General features: G+C 46.6%; 1 protein-coding gene across 1 annotated transcript in view; it reads right to left on the minus strand.

Annotated features, from left to right (window-relative positions):
- HIP1 (huntingtin interacting protein 1) overlaps positions 1 to 8,770 on the minus strand; it is a 67,350-nt gene extending 58,580 nt beyond the window's left edge. Inside the window, exon 1 of the mRNA XM_085308388.1 lies at positions 8,592 to 8,770. Coding sequence (XP_085164514.1) covers positions 8,592 to 8,696 — 105 coding nt within the window. The 5' untranslated portion in view covers positions 8,697 to 8,770. The remainder of the gene's footprint in view (positions 1 to 8,591) is intronic.
- Positions 8,771 to 13,261: the final 4,491 nt, after the last annotated feature.

Below are 13,261 nucleotides of genomic sequence, written 5' to 3' on the forward strand. Positions count from 1 at the left end.
GGACTTCATGGAAGGAATGAGGCCACACCAAAAGGCAACACTGCACTCCCCAGTGTGGGTGAGTCAACATACAGCTATGGTCAACTATGTGAATCAAAAATGGGGCCTCTTGCCATGAAGAGAGGCCTTACTGACCTAGCCTGTGTCAGTCCTTTGCCATCTGCATGCTGGGGACAACTTGAGAGGAGTTGTGAAGTTGTCACTGTTCCACAACAGAGCCATATGCTTGTCAGTCTGACTTAGGTAATGGCAGGCAGACACTGAGCAGTGACTGAAGAAGCTGTGAGCATCCAGAGGCTGATTCCTGAAGGAGTTAAAAACCTCATCTGGCACCAGATCCTCTGCTTTCYAGCCTGATATTACTAGCCGTGCAATTTACAGATAACAGAATTACACCAGAAATGTCAGAAAACTCAGAAATATGCACCTTTGCCCTTTCCAGACAAGTATTTACCTCCACAAAAGCAGTCAAATCTTGCTGACTCTGTAGGAACATTTCATTCCCATTTGTGAAGTAAACTGAAAATTTCTTGCTGGGAAAACATGGGATCTCTATCAGGTAAATGAACTAGGAATGACCCTACCAGAAGAGATTTTCCTAGGCAACAGAAAAGAAGTTTCAGACTTCCTTTGCCTCTACTTTGTCATTATCTTAAAACCTCAGAAAATCTTCACATTACTAGGAGCTGGGATATGGATTCTGTTGTGGTCGATTTTGAAGACTGTACTGGTGGACTGAATGGCTACAAGAAATAAATGGCTAAAGACAATATGCTTAGCATACATATAAATTATGGCCCAGGATGAAAAAGGTAACCATGACGTTCATGGACCAGCAAAAGTATGGGCCAGCACCAGCAAGGCCTACTAACAAGGTCACTGGGATTTAGAAGCACTTATGAGTTTTTCAGCATGGCATTATTTGTTTTTTAATTTCTTGGATTGCAGGGATTGCATTTAGTCCAAACTTGGACCAAGGATGAACCTTASTTGTGACACAGCAGAAACCCAAGGGCCATATCTCACTTTTTGAAGAATATGCAAATTGCTCTTCAACTATTTCCTACAGTGGTTTACCCACAGACGCACTAGCTGTGAACTAACAAACCTCCTTCCTTGACTCAGTAGCTGAGATGTTAGATCAAGGTGGAGCATTGCTTAGTGGGACCTCTAATCTCAGGACACATATCACTAGGAAAGAGCAGTGGGTATTGGGTTGGTGAGGAAGACAATATGGTAAGCAAAAGCTCTTTTACACCACAGTATTTAATTTCAAAGCTCTCATTGCATCATGTCTYTTCTGGACTGTTAAGAGGGAGAATGACAATTCCTGATGTCAAGTAGYAGCTTGTCCCCAATGTCCTGTTCTAAGCACCTTGCAGCATTATTCAGGCTTATGAAACCCCATATTCTTGTTCACTTCCATGAGAACACAATGACTGGAAAATACTATTTTCCAGACAGCATCTGCTAATTAAAATAAAAAGCAATGCCATACACTCTCAAGAGAGCTCCAAGCTACTTGCATAGAATGAAAGAAACAAATGTTAACAATAAATAGAAAGTCTCTAGCCTGGCCCTGATGAGAGAATCCTGTTTTCCCAATGGGTCTCTTTGTTTGCTGCAACTTGCCTCTTTTCTATCTGGTAAATATTTAATGTGCTATCTTCTGCTGCAGAGGACTTGATGCCTGCCAATTCTGGGTGCTGGAAAAAGAGAGCTATTCGCTGCCCAACCTGCGGCCCCAGCTCTGAGGGGCTGCTGCACCCRTATTGCAGAGCAGCCACTCTGCAAAGCAGGAACCCAGCAGTGAAAGCTGTACTTTGAGAGAGACCCCGAGAAAACTAGAAACCAATAGCCTTTTATGAGGCATTTGCTACAGATGGATGGATAACCACACAGAGTCTGGCCAGTCTGTTAAGAGCACAGACTGATGCAGTTAAATTTGGGTTTATTGTAATTACATAAAGCTGGCTACCAATCAGATGATGTAAAAGTAGAACATAAAATTAGCAAACTCCTAGAATAAAGTAACCACAACTTCTGTAATCAGATCTKCAAGCAGAAACCATGCTTAATAGATTTTTGTTATTTTGCTCAAAAACAAAGAAACAAATAGTCTTTTCCACTTCAAGAGTCAAAGAAGGCCTGACCCGAMAATTTGAGTCAAATTGACAATTTGACCAATGACCAAGTCATGAAAAAAGGCTGGTAATCTCACTAATAGAGCTAAATGATTTCTCAATAACTGCTGAGAAAAAAGCATTGCTTCTCTAGCCCTCATGCTGATGACATTTGCTTTGAGCAGGACCAGAAAACACAGTGGTGTGCACTAGTCCAAATATGGAGCCAACACATCTGGCGAAAAGCAAGGCAAGAAAGGGTTCAGTAGAAGTGTGCCACATGCCATGGAAAAGCACAGGCTCCAAGAGGCAACTAGAGGAAAYGCCCATCTCCACACCTGTGGTGGGGACTAAGACTATCGAGAATCACATTTTTGCTGGCCCTAAAGATGTTTCTGGAACATGGGACCTGGGATGTGGTCACCTCCACCAGGTATGCTATGAAAGGTCAGCAGGGAGTGCACACTATGCCTGCACCCTGAGCAAACMATAAGGCTGAGCCTATCCTCATGGTTCTACATCTACCACGACTGTAAACAATTTACACAAYGCCTCTTTATGGATGTGAGACTTGTAATGCCGCAGAAACATGTAAGACAAGCCATCAAAGAAAGGAATGAAATCCTGCAGTTACAAATGGAAGCTATGTTAAGAAATGTTAAGATATGTCAAATGTCTGTGTATGACTTTCAGCTAGTCGCTTCATTTTTTGCATTTAGACTGGGGATATACATTTTCCACCATGAATAGCCCAACGCAGACTTTACAGACATGGTCACAGCAGACAACATACAATTGGTTCAGCAGTGGCCTGGGACTCTCACATTCAGGCTGAAATATTCGGATGTGCCACCAATTTCTTCTATTATCTTCGGAACAATCTGTCCCAGGGAATTTTTTTATTTGGTGACAGAGCAAAATAAAACATATGAGCTAGTCACAGAGATTAGGAGCAGTAACCAGCTTTTCTTCCACCCCTTGAGGTGCCCCATGACTGCTGAGTTCCTGGCTCTGTGGCAGGAACAAAGAAGGTTTCTGGACTGGCTCAGCACTTGAGTCACCTCTGAGKAAATTAGAGAGAAGGATCCACATCCTGGCAGGACAGAGAGGTTTTAAGTCAATTCTCTACAGCCTGGGTGAGCACTCAGGCTGCTGCACCATGGGGTGGTGGTCTTGCAACCTGCGAGCCTGTCTGATGGAGTGGCTGTGCCAGAGACGTGGGAGCCTGTGCACCGAGCCACGGGGCACCTGGAGACTGCTGCTGTTCAGAGCATTAAAAATAACAGCTTTTAGGCATCAAGGATTGGATATTGCAGAAAAGAAGATGCTGTGAGTTGCTCTATGATGTGACAGCACACATCTCAGACCCAGGGAGCAGCAGTAGCTGGTCCATATCTTGCCTAAGGCTCTTTGGACTCACCTCACTGGCAGTGCCTGAGGCTGCCCTCAAAGCCAGTTTTCTTGCCTACATTGACAAAAGCACTTGCAGGCACAGGCCTAGGCAGCCTTTAAGGGCACTGCTTGACCTGTAGATCTCAGCATATCCAGCAGGCCATCTGCAAGGTTCCATACATGCAGACAGAGGCAGGGATGCAACCAGCTTACTCCCAAAGTTGCCTGACAGCTGACATGCATCTGCTGGGCAATGGCTTTGCATGGCAGCCCCCTCCCAGCACAGGGACAACCTGCACACATCTTCTTCTTCTTCTTCTATTTTTGAACAAAATTATCAACATTTCTTATTTGAAAAATGAAACCCTCAAAAAAGTTCTTTTTGAAGCCAAGCTGTTAGATTTGCATAAGATAAGCTTGCAAAGACGTGGCAACATCTGACTGCGCTGGTTCTGACTATTGCTCCCGTGTTCTTGCTTTATTCAAGTCACAAATTCATTCAGTTTTCCTGCTAAGAAGTACATGTGTTCAAGAAACTAAGTTTGTTGAGCTCGGTATCTGAATAAAGGATGGAACAGCACTTTATCATAGGGATGGCTTTCTCTCTGAAGTATTAAGCCAGATGTTTACATAGGTTATAGAGAATCCAAACCCTACATCTTTTTTTCTTGTTTACTTTTAAACACATTACTTCTTGAGCCAATTAACTGCTCTCAGCTAGATATAACAGCTAAAAACTGCAAAACTGGAGGTCAATGATGGCACGAACATAGGCATGATACAAGTTACAGTCCRTCTGCCAGGGCTCGAGGGGCTTTTAGGTCCCAGCACTTGGTTGTCTGCCTGCCAGATAGCAATGGAGTGGGTGACGCAAGGCCCTTGCTTCAGCTTAAACCTGCRTGCCTATGTGTGATGACACGCTGGAAACTGCAAATAAACCCTTCTGGCTCCTGAACTGCTAAGGGTTAAAGATTTTCTCAATGTTCAGACAAAGTGTGCCTTCCTGCAGCTTAAGCCCGTTAAGGTTGGTCTGTCCTAGGCAACTAATGAGAAAAACTAATCCCCGTCACCTTCCCACTCATCAGAGCCCAGCTCTTCCAACCCCCAGCATCAGTTCTCCCTTTCCTCAGGTCTCTCTTTGCCTCCTCTAAACTTTCTTCCTCTAAAAAAGAGCACGAGGCCCATGGGTGTGCATGTGGCTTGCCCAAGCTGAGCAGCCCCGCGCAGCAGCATCCCAAGTACTCGCTCGTGCCGTGCCTGCRGCTTGGCCGAGCATGTTGCTGGAGGGGATAACACTCTCCCCTCCGTGCTCCCGCAGTCAAGCGCGCTGATAGTTTTCTCAGAAAAGCACCTGTGAACCCAGCCAGCGTGGGTTTCAGCCCACATATCTCTGTGTCCTCGTCGTGTTGCATGCAAAATGGAGCCTCTTGAGTTCGCCACCCGTTCCAACCTTTAATTGCTCTGTGCTGGCTCCCTCCGCTGATCGCCTCCTCTGTTAGAGCAATTTCATCCAAATCCTCAGTCTTTTTTGTCCCCCAGCAATATAACCTCTGKTTTTTTTTCAGCCTGTAAGAATTAAATCCTCCAGCTGTGTTCAACTGGCTGCCTGCTGCCTTCCCTTTTGCTTTCAAAGCATCCCACAGCCCCCCACAAAGTCTATTCAACAGCGCTGAATGGAACGGCAGGAGCCACAGATCCCCATCTCCAGGTTCAGGAGCATCAAAGGCAGCTAACCTGAATCCCAGCAGACCTTCCCAGTCGTTTCTGATCAACGTTGCTAAGGCTTCAATGAGRCTAAAACCCTCAGCTCCATTGGCAGCCGAGCGAGGGGCTCAGTGTTGTATGGGCACCGGCATCGTAGGGGAGGCAACAGGCGATGATGGGCATAACTGAGAGTAAATGTGGCACAAGCAACCTCTTTGCTAACCGGGCAGCTGAGGAGGTGGCTTCCTTCCCTTTTTAAAGCTAATGTGGTTAGCGGTTGCTTCAGATGGGGAATTTGAGGAARATAATCCATTTGGGTGGCAAAGCTGAAACCCCATTAAAGCAAGAGGATAAGTAAGGTGAGAGTTTTAAATGGAACAAWAGAACCCCTCCCTGAAGTAATTCCTATTTTCATTAAAGCAGTGAAATTCTCACTGGAAAATCTCAGAACCCACTTGAATTCATCATACAGCATCTGCTGTTCATACCTTTTATGCCGCTCTGYGCTTTAAAGAAATCTGAGACCTCCCCAGACTGTCAGAGCGGTGCACGCTGAGCTATGGACCCAAGGCTTTTAATGGCAGCTACATCTCTCAGCTTCCCACTTCCCCATGTTTCTGCAGAGCCCTCAATATTTTTGGGGGCCAAGACCCCCTCTTGCTACTAGATGGCTTGAAACGCTCTTAGCTCAAAAAGGGGACGTCCCCATCCAGAGCAACACTAACTCAGCATGAGGCTGGGCACACTGGGCCCTTCAGCTCCTGTCAGACCAACTTACTCTCCCAAGACAGGGGCTACTTTYGGAGTCTATGATCGCATAAAAAGCTCACTGCGATTTCTGCATTTATTAAAATGAAATCCCACCACTCGAGATTACATTAAAGAGAAAAACAGACCACAAATGCTTAAATCTGGTAAAAGATAAACTATTTTCAGCCACCTAAATGAAGGCACAGRGATGGAAATAAGTTTCTAACAGGGACTAACTGAAAAAAGATGAGATGACTCATTTATTCATTCCTGAAGCCATATTCAATCTCAAGCACCTCTAATTCCTATTAAAATAAAGGACATTGAAAGCATTCAGGATCACTTAGGACAAAGCACAAGAGTTCACTTTACTGGAGATGAAAGACGAGTGAATTAATCCACTGTATCACCTACTCCCCTAGGATGGGCTCAGCTGGCTTAATCTGTCACTTTCTAGAGACAGGAGCTATTTTTTCCTGTTCTTGCTAGTGTCAATATGTTTCTTTAAATATCTTTTCAGAGAGGGTGTATATATAGTAACACTTTGGTACTTTTAAAAGGAGCCTCATTTCCTGTGTAAGAACTGAAGCTCTTGGCAAAACTGCCTGGTGGCTGCAGCATCTGAACCACAAAAATTGTTTTTTTTAAATGAAGATGTTAGTAGAAAAATGTTTTTCCCTATGCGATTGTGAGYTGTACAGAACAGGGTCCAATATAAAACTGAATTGAATTAATTAAATCCCATCGGTTGGGCTGCAAAGGCAACCAAAGACAGCACACCAACAGCCCATGCTGCTCCATGCTGGGGATCAGGATGTGCAATGATCTGCTTTCAAGGCACATTTGACTATAGTGCAATATACTGGAAACAGTATACCACACTGGAAAAATGCTGAGGAAAAAAAAAGTCTAATTCATTTGACACCATTTTGTATCTAAGTGGCTTTCTCTTTTTTCTGCACAGTCTCTCCAGGCCTGTTGTTAGGGAATGTTCCTYCGACATCAGAATAGAAAATACTTCTCTAAATTCTGGAAAATGAGCCTTTCTGTTGTGACATGGTAGCACAACGGCCAAGGATGCAGGGGACTCGGAATGACCTTTGAGTGAAGTCTGGAATTGGCTCCTTTTCAATGGGATGCGTCTCAGCCAGAAAGTCCCAACTGAACTTCCCCTGAATGTAGCTCAGCCCTTGCATGCTGCAGAAACTAGACCTGAAGAGCACGTGGAGCCCCCGGTAAAGCRTATTTGTTACTGTGGTTCACCCCTTCTCACACCTCGTGCTTGCGTCACATGCAGCAATACTCTGAGCGGGTAAAAGAAGAGAAAATAGCCCTYGGGAACGAAAGCTGCAGTATTGCCACTTCACCCAGCTCTTCTGCCTTCCACCTTCACCCAGCCGCCAAATAGTGAAGACTGCGCACACCCTAGGAAGAGGCGAATCGCAGGAGTGGGTGTATCTGCTAGGGAAACAGAAGCTGTCGCAGTCCCACGCCACTTCAAGGCTGACAGCACTGCTGGGGAGGGAGAGAACCTAAAATTAAACGGGCCCTTTTGTACTGAGCACCCTTACGCAGGGATCGGGAATCTTTCTGTTCCTGTGAGCTATCACAGCAGTAGGTTAACACTCAGCTTACTTTCTGTACCAAAAAGGCGAAAGCTGACATGGGGCAATGATCTGATTTTAGCACACCAAGGTCACACAGAAGAAGGAACAGATTTCAGAGCAGCTTAAAAGGCCAAGAAGCTGCAGGAAGACAGCAGAGACAGGTCAAAAACGATGCGTGGGAGAGCAGGAAAGGGTGGTGGGAAGCAACAACTTACCTACAAGAGGAGCAAAAGTCAGTACAGAGATTTCAGGAATCGRGGACTGGGAAACTCCTGGGTCACACACAGGAAGAAGACATTTGAGGATTCACATACAATCTGTGTGCACAGGGCTGTTCTTCAGTGCACAGCCAAGGTCCTCTGCTTACCTATCCTCTCTCCTACATGTCCAACCATGCTGACAGCAGATGAAGGTATCACTGGTCACGCAGCATGGTTGGTATGTGTGGCACTGCTCTCTGGGCAAGCTGGCCCAATCTCTCTGAAAYGACAGCACTCTGTTTGCTGTCGTAGATACTTTACAACCCAGATAAATACTTGCTTTGGAGCAGAGACTTCACAATGCAGGTTCAAGTCATCATCATCTCACATCTTGTTCAGCAATTCACATGAATCTAAGTACAACAAGTATAAGCTGCAGGGTTTTACACCCTYTCTGGACCATGTAAATAACCTCTAATATTATGAGCGTTTCCACACGGGCCCTGTAGGGCAGTAGGGCTGCCCCAGCACTCTACCGGATACAACCCAAGAGGAAGCAGGCCCTGCACAGGCAAATTCCACATTTGGTACGTGACCCTGGCCAGCTCAATACTACCTTTTTCTGCTACCTGCTCAAGCCTTGAAGCAGTGATGGGACTCACGACCAAGACACTAAGCCTGCCCTGGACCTGGTTGCARCCCAGAGGGAAAGCTCTAAAGAACAAGAGGACCATTACTGAAACACAGTAAGCCACTTCTTACTGTTGAACTTGCCTGCATTAGATATTTTAATATTGCATTTGACCCCAAAATACTTGAAATAGGTCATTACATCTATTCTGTTTTGGGAAGGGACAGAACTCTTCTCTTGCAGCAGTCTCTGCATGTTTTCTGGAAGCTGTGGATATRTGGCGCTGCATGACGCCTCACAGGAGGCACAGCATGGCAGTGATGCACGAGAACACTTCCAGCAATCTCCATTTTATCTCAGTCCATTCACTACACAGCTCAGAGCAATTGTGCTCTGCAAGGCAAACCAACCTGTTCTACTCTGCCTATGGAACAGTGCTAACTTTTTACTTCTAGTCGAATTAGGAGTAGTTTTAGAATTAYTCCTAGGTAAGGAAGGAGAGTTTCCCATACGCTTTTCTAATGTGCAAATTGCAGCCCTCCCCTTTTCAGGGTTTCTAGATGCAAGTGTCTGTGCAGCTCCTGGGTTCAAGTGCTGGCGCTTGAGGATGCACATTATGCACAGTGGGTGGCTTGGCACTATTTGACACTGACTCCAAGAGCTTCCAAATCTGGTCTGCACTGATGTCAAACAGCAGTTGGCCTTGCTGGTCACATCCTTGCTAGGAGCTAAGGGAAATTTCCCACAACAGTCTCAAGTAGCAGCAAAGAAAAAACACTAGTATAGTCTGTGGCTGGCATTTTATCACTGCCTTCCAGTTGTCTTCCCACAGGTCGATACTACAGTGTGTACATGCTGGGTTTCGTTAGTATTCCTGCCAGTGTGACAGCAGTGCTGGGAGATGCTCCTTGAATTCTCAATGTAGCCAGGATGGTGCTACTCAAGGGTGCCTGTRATGGCAGCAAGCAGAGCTGTACATTTCCAGAAGACCTTGCAGGCAAGATGTTAAGCCACCGGAGACAGCAGCAAAATGTCATCCACCATACAGTGCTCTCCAGGGAGCACAGAGGATTGCGTTGATGCTGCGTGACAGTAGCATGCTGGCATTTCAACAGATGCTGGGCAGAGTCATCCTTCAGAAAGGATCATTTGCAATCTTGGCTCCACAAATCACAGCCAAAGCAAAGTTCATTTGGAAACTGACTGGGCAAGTGAGGTGGTGTGGTGCCTCCCTTGCATTGCTTCTCCCATCGATCTCCTAGAGAGTAACTGATGTCATAACAGCAGAAGTACAGGGAGTTTTCTGCGATCCTTCAGCATGTTGTTGTGTGTCTCGGTATTCAGGCACCATCTGTGTGCATCCTTCATACCCCACAAAAATCCTTCTTCCATTCTGACTCCATTTTTACCCTTAAGTTCTTGGCTCATCCAACTGCTAAACATCTTGTCTCTGCCAAACTAGGAAATGGAGTCAGTGTACAAGGAAATTCATTACTCTGCCCTGACATGTCACCACAACTTCCACTGAAGACAACTGCAGTGAGAAGAAGGTGAGGGAAATCCAAGCAGGGAAGACTCCATTGCAATAGCTAACCTAAATACAGAGGTCCAGGCTTTCAGCTTCAGACCTTCCATACAGACCTCCAACACTCAGCCTTTCATTCAGAACAGTTTGTTATGGTAGCACGTTCCTTAAGAGATAAAGCAGAATATGCAGGTTATACAAATGTCAGACTTAGAAGCTATATGAAATACAAACATTTCTCTCAACAGATGACAGAATTCTGACTTTTTGTTAAAGCTTTTATTTCATCCTCATACATCTTTGCTCTGTGCACAGACTTAACTCCACTGAAGTTGCTGCTACAAGCAGCGGTGGATCACGGTAAGTGAAAGGCCAGAAAAAGCATGGTAGATACTCCCTACAAGTCAGGACCCTTAGCAGCACAACATAAAAGATAATGCCATTTCAGCATGTTCATCATATTTGCATCACTGAGAAACCTGAGACACTTTTCTAATTAAGCAGGAAGAAAAGAAGCCAGAGAAATTTGTTCCCATTTGTCGCCAAACCAACAGACAGACTTCGTCAGTGGTTGACTGCTTTACAGCCAAAATGCCTGTGCACGTGACAACAACCACTAAAGCTTCCTAGGGTATTCTCATTTTCCAAGATGAATCTCAAACTATATAAAATRGGTTGTACCAAAACCAAGCAGGCATTATCCAGGTTGACACAAGGCCCATTTTGACATGTCTTCTGCACATGGAGGCTCCTTTAGCCAAAATACTCTTCCTCACCAGTGCTTACTGTCATGAGACAGGCAGGTTGGGACGTGAGGAGGGCATGGGCCTCTGCGTAAGGAAACATGGAAAATCCTTATTTTAGAAATTCTTTAACAGATGAAACTTTTGTTAAAAAATCACTTTCAAATAAAGAAACATTAGGTTCTATTAAAAAAAAAATGGGCTAAAGAGGAAGTTAAAAATTGTGGATGTCTGATATGCAAAAGATCAGAGGGAAGCCTGGCAAGTTCCCTAAACTAGAGAGAATTAGGCAAAAAATGAAGGAGTAAAAGACAGGAAATTGCACAGAGCTGAATAAATTGAAGCTAAAGAAATAAAAGACCTGAAGAGACTGAGTTAGCATTTCAGAAGAGACAGGCGGTGCTGGCATAGCACCTCCTAGAAATACATGCTGTGTCACTTGTCTGCAAATTATACAAGGAAAATTAAGTTTAGACAGTATGGATGTTTCGAGCTTTGCAAAGACTGCGGTGCTGCTGGCACTCAGTCCAGCTCTCGGGTGCTGTGCTGCGTACACTGCTCCATGCAGCCAAACTGTTAGCCCTCTCCTAATTATCACCTTCTGGGTGGGAAGCAGAGGCTCTCGGGGGAATACACTGCATCTTTGAAGTAGAGATCCCATTAGCCCATGCAGCATGGGGTCATTTACTGACAAATGGGCCTCGCTGTTCCTTGTTAGCTGCAGGAGGATTGTTCAAATCTAAAATAAAGAGGCTTTTGCCATTTCCTTACCCTGTCGAAGAGCTGTCAGTGGTTAACAAGGCAGACAAYTGCATGCACTCCCTTTAGAGTTCAAAGCTAGCCCTAGTTCCACCTTTAGTGCTATAAATAATTAATTTTCTGGGTAATTTGAGCAAGGAACATGAGAAGACTCCCTATGCATAATCTCACRTTCAACTTTAAATCCTTATGTTTCTCCTTCTGTAAAAAAACTTGGAGCTGATTCTTGTTCTTTACTGCCCAGCCATTAAGCCACATGCCATCTCCACTCCGCCTTGTGTGGCATGCCAGCTTTATCCGCCTCTTCTCTAGGTCATACAAGCTCCTCTCCTCTGCTCTCAGAGCAGCCTAATCCCCTTCCTGAACCATCTCTACTCCCTTCCTGCCTTAGTTTTACTTCCTCTTCCCCTTGCGGGGCCAGATTCCTTGCTTCCTCACACCTCCCACAGTCACGTACAGCARTGACTGTAGAGTGGGAGTAAAATGTTAGTAGATCAAAATGGCACCAATTTGCATTTACTTTCTGTGACTTGACAAAGTGCAGAACAGAGGCAAGCTGTCCTCAGCCCCACTTCCCATTTTCGTTATCCTTGTGTACACACTCCCTTGAAGCATCTCTCCCAACTGCTTCCAAGCATGCCCTTTCCCTGAAAGTACCCACTTTTTGCCCCCAAAGCGCCCAGACGTCCCTCCCCATCTCCAGCCCGCAGCCCTCGGGTCCAACGGGCATTCTCAGGGAAGGGAGCGCGCTCCGCCGGGTGCTGTGCTCTGAGGATTGTCTCGCTCCCAACTTCAGAGCCACAGGCTCCGCAAGGCAGAGGTTTCGTTATTTATGTCACTCTGTAATTGCAGATGGTAAAATACAAAAGGTTCCAAAGCAAATAGCAATGCGCTGGGGCCCTGACATGGCCCGTAGGCGGGTGACTGGCAAGTCYGGCCAACACTAGCCCTTCTGTGGAAGACAACGTGCACATTCTGCACATGCACGCCCCCACGAAGAACCACAGTAAAGTGGTTCTYAAGCGAGCGTATTGTAAAAATCTAAACGTATAAGTAAGAATATTATAAAAGGAATGGGCGCAGAATCCTTCAGCCTTGAGTCTCCTCATGAGCTCTGGAAACTGCAAGCTACTAGCTGCAAGCTATTCCCAGGAAATGGGCAGGTAAGATCTGAGCCACCCTAGGACACCAAGCGCAGGTGAAATCCAGGCAGGCCTTTCATCTGCCTCAACTCTATACACTCCACATGGAGAAAAACTATGTCTTCTTTCAAACGCACGACCTGCCCTTTCCTAAGAGCCACGTGAAGGCCCTGGCGCAGGGGCTGTCCCGGCAGCCTGCATCCCTCCTGCGCCAAGAYGGCGGCCTGGACAGGCGTCCGTGAGCACCACAGGAAGCCTCTCCAGGACGACACCCAGCMGGGTCTCTAACCCAGCTCGCTGCAGAGCCGCACCAGGTTATCTCCAGCCTAAACAACGAGGAGGCTCTTGTGGTGCAGTGAGCGTCTGCGGAGAACCCGAGCCACTGAGCACGTGAGGCCAAGGCAGCACCAGCGGCGGCATGACCCCCGGCCCCGCGGCTCTCCCGCCTGCTCTCCTCTGAGCCCCCTCGCTTCGGCCTGCCTTTCGGCCCCACGGCGCCTGCTCCTCGGTAAGACACGACCGCTGCCCACCGCGCCCCCGCCCGCTCCCCACCTCCCTCCGCGCAGGCAGGCGCACAGGCCCGGACGCCCGYATCAGGCCGCGCGGCCCTGCCACCCGCCCCGCCCACTCCGATTAGCCCCGCCCACTCAGCCCCACCYAGTCGGGCCGGCTCCAACCGCCGGGG

The sequence above is a fragment of the Rhea americana genome, unplaced genomic scaffold (assembly GCF_003343005.1).
Source record: "Rhea americana isolate MKP2758 unplaced genomic scaffold, rheAme1 scaffold_274, whole genome shotgun sequence".
In the NCBI taxonomy this organism is placed as follows: domain Eukaryota; kingdom Metazoa; phylum Chordata; class Aves; order Rheiformes; family Rheidae; genus Rhea; species Rhea americana.